Source organism: Gasterosteus aculeatus, chromosome 21, assembly GCF_964276395.1.
Source record: "Gasterosteus aculeatus chromosome 21, fGasAcu3.hap1.1, whole genome shotgun sequence".
NCBI lineage: Eukaryota > Metazoa > Chordata > Actinopteri > Perciformes > Gasterosteidae > Gasterosteus > Gasterosteus aculeatus.
In genome coordinates, this window is record NC_135708.1 from 10,378,867 (window position 1) to 10,391,107 (window position 12,241).

Genomic DNA, 12,241 nt, shown 5'->3' on the forward strand with positions numbered 1-12,241 from the left:
ATTTACATAAAATATGTCTCATAATAATAATAATAATATAGGAATCAGGAAACATTTATTGACAAAATATGTCAAACATACAAGGAATTTGTCTTGGCGGTTGGTGCGTGACAGTAGACAGTGTAACAATAGACAACAAGACAGCCGTGCACAAGTAATAAAATAAAATAAAATAATAAAATGAAATGCTAATGCAATGGGTTAGTAGAATAAGGCTATGGGTTAGTATAAAATAAGAGAATAGTTAAAAATTTTAAATATTTAAAAAGTCAAAAAATATTAAAAATAAAGTGCAATAATAGTGTAATAATAATAGTAATGAAATAAAATCCCGATGTCTCTTTTTCTTTGCCTGGTCCTCCCCTCGACATGCTCATCAAACCCCCACCATCACAGAATGTACAGCGTAAAGTTCGTGCAGGCCTAACGCGCTGCTCTGTGTGGCCCCATTAGTTAGAATCTCTTGGTTTAATTAATCACTAACAGAGGGCTTAATTCATCTATAATTCCAGCAGAGTGGAGCTGATTAGTTTAGCATTTCCCTCTGGCCCTGTTGAAGTTTTTGATTTCCTTGTTCCGTATTCTATTTATTTTGTACAAGCTCCCGCCCCCCCCACTCCGCTCTCATCTTTTTGTAATGGCGGCTCATCAAGCGCTCAGCTGGCGGAGCACCCTCGACTTCCCTTTGAGGATTTTTGATTACGGCGGCGGGTGCTCGACGTTCTTGTCGCGGAGTCGAGTGGATCCACGCGTGGTTCCTTGTTGCTGGCTGTGCGCCGTTCAGAGTCTTCCTTTTTACTTTTTATTTCATGGGCCGCTTCCTCTTGAGGGGGAGACTGCGATTAGTCCTCTCACTCTGTTTTACTTCTGAAGTGTGACGGAGAACTACACATTTCGAATTGTCCACAGTATTTTCTATAGCTTTAATACCTCGGCAACAAGAAGGGGACACAATTATTCTTTAATGTAGATTTGCAAAAGAACTATCGTCAAAAAAAACTTTCATTCATTTTTTAATACATCCCATGCTGTCAAGGATCATAAGAATAGGGCCATGTTGGTGTGTGTGTGTGTGTGTGTGTGTGGGGGACGGGGGGGTTGTCCTTATTTTTCTTAAGGGATCTCTGTGACTTGCCTTTGAAATGAATGTGTGTGTCTGTGTGGGCCCACTTTGCCTGTCACTGTGTCTGAGTGTCGTGATCCTGAGAGCTCTGAGAAAGGAGAAGGCCCGAGCTCCTTTTCCCTGGAGTCATCTGCCAATCATTTCCTTGGATTCCGAGGTAAGAAATGGGGGGACGGGAGAGTGAGGGGGGGGGACAGAGAAAGAAGAGTAAAGAGGAGAAAAAAAGAGGAAGAAAGTCTCTCCCAGCAGAATGACTAAATAGACCTTCAGTGATCTGACAGAGAGGCCTGGAGCTGAATCCCAACTACGCTCTGAACAGTTAAATATCCACAGCGGGAATGCTGAGGTTTACCACACTATTGATTTTAATCATCTCTTAAAAGCGAAGACTAAAAAAAACCCAGAAAGAGCGAAAAAGACCCTAAAGGCTAGACTAAAGAAAATAGAAATCCGCTGAATACGGAAATAAGATGACGTATTGGATTTCTTTCACGTCCTCCACACCCTCTGCCCCCCCCCTCCCTCACCCCGCACATCATCCCGCGGACCCCTTCGAGATAATTATAAGGCGCTATATTTACCCCGCGCTCCGGCAGCCGCTGACCGAGTCACAGCAGCGCTCATTAACGGGAATAGATTCTCCATGTTCTCACGGCCATCCGAGGAGCCACTAATGAGGGGTGAAGTTCCATGATGGGAGCTTGATTTGAAAAGGCACAGATAGGAGGGGAACGGGAGGGTCGCTTATATCACCGCGAGGGCTGTCGGAACAAATGTGACGGGTGCAGTGGACACGGCGCGTCTCTGCTTCTTCTTCGGTGGTAGCGGGCCTGATGATTATTTATTCATTTTCATCCTCCGTATCGCTGCTGTATTCATCAGCAAAATGTTTCAAGGAGTATCCTGGAAACTGTGTCATCTGTCAAAATGCTTGCAGCGTATTTCTCAGTCACCCTGAAGGTCTGAGCAGCCATTTGCAAGAGAATCAAAGATTGGCGAATAAAACAAATAATAAGTGGTCTTTGAATTCCCTTCTTCTCACTTCCAAACCTCACATTGTGAACTAAGTGTTCGTCTGGGAAAGGAAACCGGAACAAAACTGTGTCTTTAGTCAGGCCAACACAGGATTTATAACCAGGAAACTGTCCCGCCGAGCCCAACGGGTAACGACGGGGTATTAAATGCAACCTCCAATGTGTAATAGTGACGCAGCGAAGAGCAATTCTGTGTCTGTGCTCTCCCATGAGATCGGGTGGAGCAGCCCGGGCTGATGGGAATGGTGTTTGTTTTGCAAGATGTTGGTCATAAACCAAAGACTCGGAGAATCCGGAGCTGATGGTGGCGTTGGAGGAAACATTACGGGATCACCAAACTTGTTGCAATCTATCCTGAGGAAGACACGAATGTGTGTACCCAAAAATCAATTAAATCCACAACCTCATTCCTCAACCTGTCCAATAAGAAAAGTCTGGTTTCACCAAAGTCATTATGGAATACAGCCTATATTTCTGACTGGCACATCGATAGCCATCCTATTAGTCTGCTAATGTGGCTGAAACGTATTGATCGCATAAGAACTCAGTTGGTTAAAGGCTTCAATATAGAGCAATGACTGGTTGTTCAATTTGGTAAACATAATGAATAGTTGGCAAAAACTAACACACTTAACTACTGTGCTCAAATGGATAACTAGGTGTACTTAAAAAAAACACAATCATGAAAACGCTACATTTACACTTTTATTATATAGTTATTCCCAGAATCCAAGAGACGGTTGCATATTTAGTTTATTTTTAACATTGCAGTTTGTTCATTTAGTTACGACTCAAATATTCCTTTGTTTCGTACCTCTTTCCCCACTGACATCAGGGCAGAAATCGATCCAGCGCTAATTTGTGTGGTAGCCGTATTGCTGCTGGATGGTCGGGCGTTTGTCTCCAAACGTGTGCGGCGGCCTCCTGGCTCGGTCAAGGTGACAGTGATCCACGTCTCTCCGGAGGGCTTCTCTACAGGATGTGTGGCGTTATTATGCCGTCAAAAATAGCCGTGAATGAAAGGCTGGTTAAAAGGGTGAGGAATGGCGATGGACGGGGCCTCTGTGTCACATGATTTCACCCCCCTGAGGGGGTCCGCGGCTAAAAGACGAGAGGCTGATCGTGGCTACAGGCCTGTTTTCAAGTCCTAATGTAGAGTGAAAAATTCTACACGTTATCGGCCCGGACAGTTTGATTGAGAGATGCAGCATTGCAGCAGCCAGCAGGTCGATAAGGCTCTGGTGCATTGGCTCACTGTAAGAATGTCATCTCAATAAACCGCGATTGACACTTGTCTGGAAAATGGGAGAAAATAACTGGGGTCAGCAATGTAAAAGACATACGTTTTTTGTCTTAAACTGCAAAGAAAACACTGTCCTTAATGGCTGCAGGGTGAGCGGTTATCATTGTACGAGACACAATTGTATATAACAAGTCATGAAGCAGAATTATATTATCCTACTGTATTTTTCAGTTGATAATATTTTTTTCTTTTGTAGATTTTAATAAACAATAAGGCTTTGATTTTTAAATGCTATCATTTTTCTCTTTAGCTGCAAATACACTTTCAATGTATTACTTGTTTGTCACTAATGATTCATAATTGCTAGCTATGATCTTGTGTATTAGGACACATTGTGTACATCAGTGGTTCCACATCAGGGTGCCACTCAAGGCGGCGCTTTGGAAGTTGCGTGGGGACGGGATAATCACGGCATAGCGCGAAGGAATTAAAATATTCGTTCCATTCCGTTTTGGTTTAGTTTAGTAAAATAAACACATTTCTGTGCAACAAAAATACAAAAAAATTAAAAAATAGTTAATATGGAATATAGAAATATGGAAAAAGCCTCTGCTACAGTAACAGAATCGGATATCTGAAATTCTCATTGTCAGCTGCGTTGTTAAAAAAAACCGTCGTTCACCTTTTTAACGCTTTCCACATACAAGAATTCCTTTCCCATTAAAAAATACTCTGATCCGGCCTATGCAGTAAATCGTCCACGCCGTGCTTCATGAATGTACCACTGACCAGTCGAAGCTCCACTCACAGCCACCACACGTCTCCCGGCTGCAGCTCTCCGTGTGCTCGCCTTTCCCTCACAAACACACCACCTCCTAAGCAATTGATGCTCCGTCCTCCACGCCGTATCGCGGCGGCACCCGTGGGAGGGTTTGCACGACCATATAAAAGATAATGGAATATGAAATTGTTTTTACATCGTCTGAATGTGCGCAGGCTTCGCCGCTGGAGGCTTTTCACCACCATTGTTTTAAGGCTCATGAATCCTCTCAATCGGCTGCGGCGATGGCGACCAACGCGACGCGAGCACACTTACACATCGCCTCGCCTCATAACCTCCCCACAGCGGACCGGACGGCCCGCGCCGCCGCGCTTACCGTGGTTTAATGGAGCAGCGCGTGGCCTCAGATCGCTGGTAGAATCCCCCCCACCGGTGCCACAAAACCGCTCAAAGCCTCCCACACGTGAAGTATGCTGTTGGCCTGCGGTCAATTTCAAGCTGCTGAGGGTCAGTGGAGCACCAATACTCTTTGTCTGTGTGTGTCTGTGTGTGTCTGTGTGTGTGTGTGTGTGTGTGTGTGTGTGTGTCTGTGTGTGTGTGTGTGTGTGCAACAAATGTCAAAGTAAGATTAACTTCATAGGTTCGAGTCCAACTTCCTCATTAGCTATTTAATGTCAGACCAACAGTCCAATTATTCAAATCAGTTATTTAATGAGAAAGATAACAAACCATCACACTACAAACTACTTTAATTATTTACGATCCAAAATGTTGATCCACTAATTAATTAATTCAAAGCAAATGGTGTAAAAGATTATAATTATCAATGCTGGTGTTCAAAGGCTGTACAGCCTGGATCAAGGTTTAATCTGTAGCTTATTATAATCATTAATTCATCTTCTTGTGCTTTGATTGTTTTGACCTAAAGCTTACTGTAAAATAGCTAGTTTGTTGAAGAAGCTCTATCAACGTCTCTGCTTAAACTGTGCCCATGGTGTGTGTGTGTGTGTGTGTGTGTGTGTGTGTGTGTGTGTGTGTGTGTGTGTGAGATTTCAGGTCCCCCGTGGCCTTGTTGACCACGGTCCAGGACCGTTGACCTCCCGGTGACCCTCAGCCATTTGAAAATATGATTGTAATCCTAGTGAGGATTTGGCCTGGGTGTCTATTACCACTGTAATCTGTCACACTGGCATCCAATATTCATTCCCCGTCCAGGTTAAGCCCCTCTTTCTGTCTGCACCACCCATCACCATGCGGGAGCGAGGGCGAGCGAGGGAATCCGGGGAAGGTGCTGGCATGACTGGAGGGAGAGAGGGAGAGAGGGAGGTTTTGAAATGGAGAGAGCACTGCTTCAATCAAGCCCCTGGGTCGGGGTGAAGAAATCTATTGTGGAACACAAGGTCTCATTAATGCAGCAGGGATAGTTTTAACCCCCAGCCCCCGTCGCTCTGTCTCTCACACACACACACACACACACACACACACACACACACACACACACACACACACACACACACACACACACAGGCAGACACCTTGCTGTAGAAAGAAAGGTAAAGACATGGAAGAGAAACGGATGTATGAAACGAGATTATGCATGTCGGGGGAATACGGCGGGAGAAAATCTATTCAGCCGACGCGACGACGCGCTCACACACGTGGTACGCGGTTGTAAAAGGAGTATATGTAACGGAAATATAGAAATTACAGTACTTTTTCACGCGGCTCCATGGTTAATTTCCTCTACACTCCTTACACACTTTACACCTTTTTTTTTTTTTTAGCAATTTCTACTCTCTATAGATCTATAATGGTGGATTGATTTTTGGGTAAATTTAGCAGAGACCTACAACAGACAGCTGAGCTGTCCAGGTTAGAGCGCCCACCTTCTCCAATGCATGCTGGGATAGGCTGGAGGGATGGATGGATTGCACTTTCTTATTATAGTAAACCACTATTATTTTGGTATCTGGCGATATTTGGGTAATGCTCCTAATTCAAACAATACTGGTAGAATATAAGTGAGAGGAATGATAAGAGGAAAAGTAAACAGGAAGGAAGAAGAGTTATCACAGAGTCTCCCTTAAACGATTGTAACCATGTATTGATCATCCAAGTGAAGCACATGATCCATAATCTCATCATATTTTTAACGTCTGGCAAAAAAAAAAAAAAAACCTCTCCAAACCGGTTGTTGAAGCTTTAAAGAGCGCCGTCCAAGATGAAGCGAAGAATAAGAGTGGGGGTGGGATTTGGAATTGATTTGAATTAATACCTATCAAACCGTCGCGTGGAGAGACTTTTCTTCCCAAAGCTGCGAAGGCTGGAGCGTTGTGGCGGGGAAGCAATCTGTTGCTCTCATTAGGAGCTCCTGGGCTCTGGTATTGATATGTGTTTAGAGATAAACTCCTCCAATCACTCTCCATCTGTCTGTGTCCCTCTCCTGTGCTACAATAACAGCAAAGACAGGACTGCATGGGTGTGTTGGTGCGATGAGTGTTTGCCAGAATTGTGTGGGTCCAAAAGGCATCTGAATAAACAAAAACACTCATTACTTTAAATATCTTAAAGCAGAAGGAACATTATTAGTGCCAGAGCTGCTATTCTTTATGCATTTTGTCTAGTGCCAAAGGGTAGGAAAAATATCCTCCCAACACAATCTCCTTATAATAGCCAGCGACATGAATGACAACTGACTACGTATTGACAAATAAATGACGACATCAATGTCGGCGTCATAAATTGTGCACAAATACCTTCCCTCAGTAACGCATTACTCATAAGGGGAGATTTCCACAGCAGTCGCATGCATTGTAGCATCATTTGTTTTCAGTTTGGTTTCACATTCACTGATGTAATTGTAAGAAAGTTATTGTATAGAAAAGCTCTGACCGTCTGAATCTGGATCATAGTTCTCGTATAATAAGTGTGCACTAAAGGTCCTTCGTCGTCATTCGCTGTCTATTATTCAAGATAAACAACTGATCGGATTCTGAACAGATTGAAGCATCTTATTTAAACAAAACAGTGGCGTTGTATTGACTATAAAAAAAGAGGACGCTGTGACATATCGTGTTATTCAAAAGGCCGCGATGCACAATTTCAGTTGTGTTGTACTCAAGCTTGAATTTCACATGATGACATGATTCGCATTCAGCTTGATTTTAAATGCAAAAAGCTAAAAAAGGTACAAAAGCAAAGATCCAGTAGTTTATTGCTTTTGGTATAAAAAAAAATCTCTGCCTGACCTGCACCTGCTACCTTCATTATTTCACCCAACCAGTGCTTCTTGGTCGAGTCAACAAAAATAAAACAGAAATAACATCCTACAGCCAGCACTTCCCAAACCCAAACCTCTGCAAACCTTTGGGAGATCTTCCTTTAAGTCCAAAACAAGATTGGATTGGAAATGTACGTGTGAAAGAACAGAGAGAAAGAGAAGAGGTAGAAAGGACGGAGGGCGCATTCAATTTTCTATCTGGGTTACAAGTCCAAGACATCTGTCACACTCGGGGGTCGTTTGATTGGTGGGAGCCCGTCTATCGGCAGATAGTACATTCACACACACCATGGTCCCATCCTCCAGCAGCGGTGTGCCAGCCAGCATGGACACGGTGCGATTGGCATTAACCTTTTTACATAAAGGTTCGTTCGTGGTCTTGTTTTTGTTGTTTTTACTCATGGTAAAAGGTTGAATGATACAAAAAACGACCTCTTGTCATCTATATGATGGCGGGGATCAATGCAGCATGGTGTGTTTTCCAGGATGGTCAGGTAGCTGTTTCCAAGTGGGGTAATAAAGCATAGAAATGCATTAAAGTAAAAAAAACAACATCTTCTCATTAGATATAGTTAAGGTGCGTACTTTCTTTAATTCCAATGATAGTACAGCAAAGGAGCGCGGCTATGTAAATGTATTTGTTCATTAAACATTATTCATTCAGCTGTAGCAGTTACAGAGGCATAATGAGAAACGCAAATACCCGTCCACAATTCATTACACATTTCTGTGGGGGTTTACTTGCTTCACACAAGTGATATGAAGGCAAATTATTATATTTGCACCATGTCTAAAAGCCTTGGAACAAACATGCCATACTGGTCTGTGGAGTCCAGCTGATCAGAATCAGCTCAATCTATTATCCTCCATGTTGCTGCATTTCTCTCGTTCTTCCTCAATAATGGAGACAACATCCAAAGCATCAGTCCAACTGGATATTTTGGGAAAAACAATTTGCAACCTGCTCATCCACCTGCACACACACACACACTCTCCCTGTTACTTTATCTCCTGGCAGCATAATGCTAATAGTCGGATTAAGTCGCTGGGTTTTCGGTGGAACGACGCCACCTCTATTAGCACGAGTTTAGCCTGACTTATCCGCTCCGGGTACCTCGCCACTGGTTTGCTAATCTGCGATGGCTGTCCCCCATCCTGGCCACTTATCATCCGACTGGGATGAATGGAAACATCTTTAGTAATCACATAGATGCCGCGCTGCCATGCAAGTCGCTGTCAATTATTTAAATGTGCGCCGAGCCATTAATCGGCTAACGGAGCACCGCTAACCCTCGGCGCCCTACAGTAAAACACAGGGACGTGCCATTGATTTTCTCGAGAGCGTACTCAGCATTTTCATCTCGCTTCTCTTTGCACCGGCTCGGTTATTGATCTTCATAAAGGCAGTATTTTGTCACCAGGCGAGAGGCAGAGTAGACGGTGATGAAGGGTGTTTAACATGTTGTGCTAGTGGGGGCGGAGGGGGGGACGCCGGACGACTGGACCAGCACATCGCCAGCTGGTCGGCCACCGGGATCGATGGGGATACGTCTTTGTCCGATGTGCTGTGAGGATGATGGCGTGTGTGTGTGTGTGTGTGTGTGTGTTTTACACTTGATTTATGAAACGTCTCTAAGATGCTGAATTTCCAGGGGCGATCATTTACTCTTTGTGGAGTATTTCTACATTAAAGTAGTACTCCTTTTACTTAAGGGATGTGAATACTCAGATGTTTCCAGTAAAAACAAAGAAAAGTTACATTAGAAATGTGCCGAGTGTCAGGGGATCACTGCCCGATATGAAAATTGAAAACTGAAAACTTGATTGCAAGGCAGAGATTTAATTAAAATCTAAATTTCTCTTAACAGCATTTAATAGAATTTCGGAAACACGAGGACACCCTTTGAAAGTCAAAGTGCTCATCACAGAAATGCGTGCGAGCAGGAGCGCTTCTGTTGTTCAGTCGGCGTGACACAGAACCACCGAATGATCATCATCAATTAAAAGAACACGCTCTCCCCTCCGGCCTCCACCTGCGCTCCGAATGCACCTTTACGACAAGCCACGGCAACACAGACAGCCTTCGTGCATGCCAAGTGTGTTTTTTGAGACGCCGTGCAACCCCCCCCCGCCCCCGCACTCCCCTCAGCGGGCGTAACTGTCGCATATGAGTTATCGCACATCTGTCTTTGCACCAGATGCTGCAGTTAATGGCACACCTAACCTCGCACCGTGATATGCTGCACTAAAAAACTGGGTGGAATTTTCCACTGCCAGTCTGCCCGTCTTCCTCTTCCTCCCCTTACCACTGTCCAGTGCTGGGGGGGGGGGGGGCCCGTAGGGGACGGCCAGCACAGGATATTAATGGGGCCCTCCCACAGCCACATGGCCTGACAGAGCCCTGTTTCATTGTCACCTTGCCTTGGAAGACGTGGGAAAACTTGCAATACCAGTTAGCCGAATCGAGCCATTTCTCTCTCTCTATCTCTCGCCATGTTACATCCAGCTCCCCTCCCGGTTTGGGCGCCACACACTTTCTCACACACACACGCACACACACACACACGCACACAGGCACACGGTGACATCTCCCACCTAATCAAGCAGTGGATTATCTTGTCCTGATAAATTGGAGCTTGTAGCACTTGAAAGGTCCTCTTGAAAGGAGTGTTTCCTCCTCCCCCTGAGCAAGATGGGGCCCTGGGGGGAGCAAGGAGAGAACATTGGCTGGTAACGATTTGTGGTAAATCGGACAAATGTTTTTGGAAAGACCTCTTTTGAGCACAAGACGTGATGAGTTTGAAGCTCGCGAAGACGCTCTAAAGACCACAAGTCACAACACGCGGGCTAAAAATAGACAAATTAACTTCTTGCTGAGCGGATTAAACCGTCCAAAAGGTTTCAAGGAAGTCCGGTTCACTAAATTGAATGTGCCCAGTGTTAACAAGTTAAAAAAAAGGTATGAGAGCAACTGAGATACTTGCAGACAGAAGAAAAGTAGGATTGTAGAGCGACACTCTTTTTTTCTTCAATGCCATTCATTTGATCAAATCACACAGAATGAAGTTGTGCTCCTCCGGGCCACTTGACACAAACAGCCCGCCACTCCTGTGATTCCGACTTGTCGGAAGAAAACACGTCTTAATTTCAGCACCGGGAGTGATGTGACATTTGTTGTGACGCGACGTGAATGATGCAACAGAGAGGCAGCAAACGCACTGTAATGACAGGAGTCAACAGAGGTGCTGCATGCTCTTTACTGATGGATGTGCAACCATAAAGCTACGTGGCTTTGAATATTAATACGCACTGCGCTCCAGCAAAGAGCGTGTCACCACACGATACAGTCAGTGTGATTCGTCTTCAGGCGTCACCAATCCCAGATGACAATAGAGACACAATGCCATTGTTACCTTGAGTTTTTTTCATAATCAAGCTCATTTAATCATTCTCGCCAAGACTAACAACCTTTCAACACCTTTCCTCCCTCCTTCTGTTGCGTTCGCCCTGCTCTCTTTCTCTATCTGTGCAGGAGAACCCCTACATGTGTAACAATGAGTGCGACGCGACTACGGATGAACTCGCCCATCCTCCAGAGCTCATGTTTGACACCGAGGGCCGCAACCCCACAACCTTCTGGCAGTCCACATCTTGGAAGAAGTACCCGAAGGCCCTCCTGGTCAACATCACGCTTTCTTGGAACAAAACCATCGAGCTGACCGACGACATCGTGCTCACCTTCGAGTCAGGCCGGCCCGAGCAGATGGTGCTGGAGAAGTCGCTGGATTATGGACGAAGCTGGCAGCCCTACCAGTTCTACGCCACTGACTGCCTGGACGCCTTCACCATGGAGCCCAAGACCGTGCAGGACCTGACCCAGCACACCCTGCTGGACATCATCTGCACCGAGGACTACTCACGAGGCTACGTGTGGAAGAACGACAAAACGGTGCGCTTTGAGATCAAGGACCGCTTCGCGCTGTTCGCCGGGCCGCGGCTCCACAACATGGCTTCGCTTTACGGCCAACTGGACACCACCAAGAACCTGCGGGACTTCTTCACCATCACAGACCTGAGGATCCGTCTGCTCCGGCCCGCCACGGGAGCGACGATGGTGGACGAGAACAACCTGTCCAGATACTTCTACGCCATTTCTGACATCAAAGTCCAGGGCAGGTAAGACCCGAGTTGCAAACCCTGATTAGGGAAGGGATATTTTAGCTCTCGCGTCCCCCGCTGGGACTCAGTGGTATTCTGTTTTATTGCAGTAATCCGTTACCCAATAGTGAAGAAGAATGCGTTTACCGTTGCCATTCTTTCCAATTAGGCAGCGGATCCATAATGATGTGCGGAGTTCACCGGTTGTCAGCGTGTCCTAATTTACCACGCCGCTAACGGCTTGCTGAAACACTCCGTTTTGGACAGGAAAATTCACTCAGCTGTCTATTAGCCCGCAGGGAGACACTGGAGGTAGCATTTCAGCCGTCAGGGCTGCGCGCTGTAATTAGTGTTTGATTTGCGGAAGCCACGGAGGATCATACAACACAAAGGCAAAGTACCATTATACTGTTGGAGGAAAGGTCGACAAAAGCGCTCATGTTTCATGACACCCCCTTGCGAGGGGCACCGGGGCGTAGACTTAAGTGGGTCTGTTTTACACTGTGTGGTTTCTCCAATTTAACAGATGTGAATGTGGCTGAAGGGGTGAAGGAATGAAGATTTAATTACTCTTGTTTGGTTTTTCACACATGAGATGCTCACAGCGGAGAGGAGCAGAGAA

At 45.4% G+C, this 12,241-nt stretch overlaps 1 protein-coding gene across 11 annotated transcripts in view; it reads left to right on the forward strand.

The window, feature by feature from the left end:
* Nucleotides 1-12,241, forward strand: part of ntng1a (netrin g1a) — an 85,067-nt gene that overhangs the window by 28,333 nt on the left and 44,493 nt on the right. For all 11 annotated transcript variants that reach the window (XM_040167246.2, XM_040167248.2, XM_040167241.2 and 8 more), the window contains exon 3: nucleotides 10,994-11,637. In XM_040167246.2, the coding sequence (XP_040023180.2) occupies nucleotides 10,994-11,637 (644 nt within the window). The remainder of the gene's footprint in view (nucleotides 1-10,993; nucleotides 11,638-12,241) is intronic.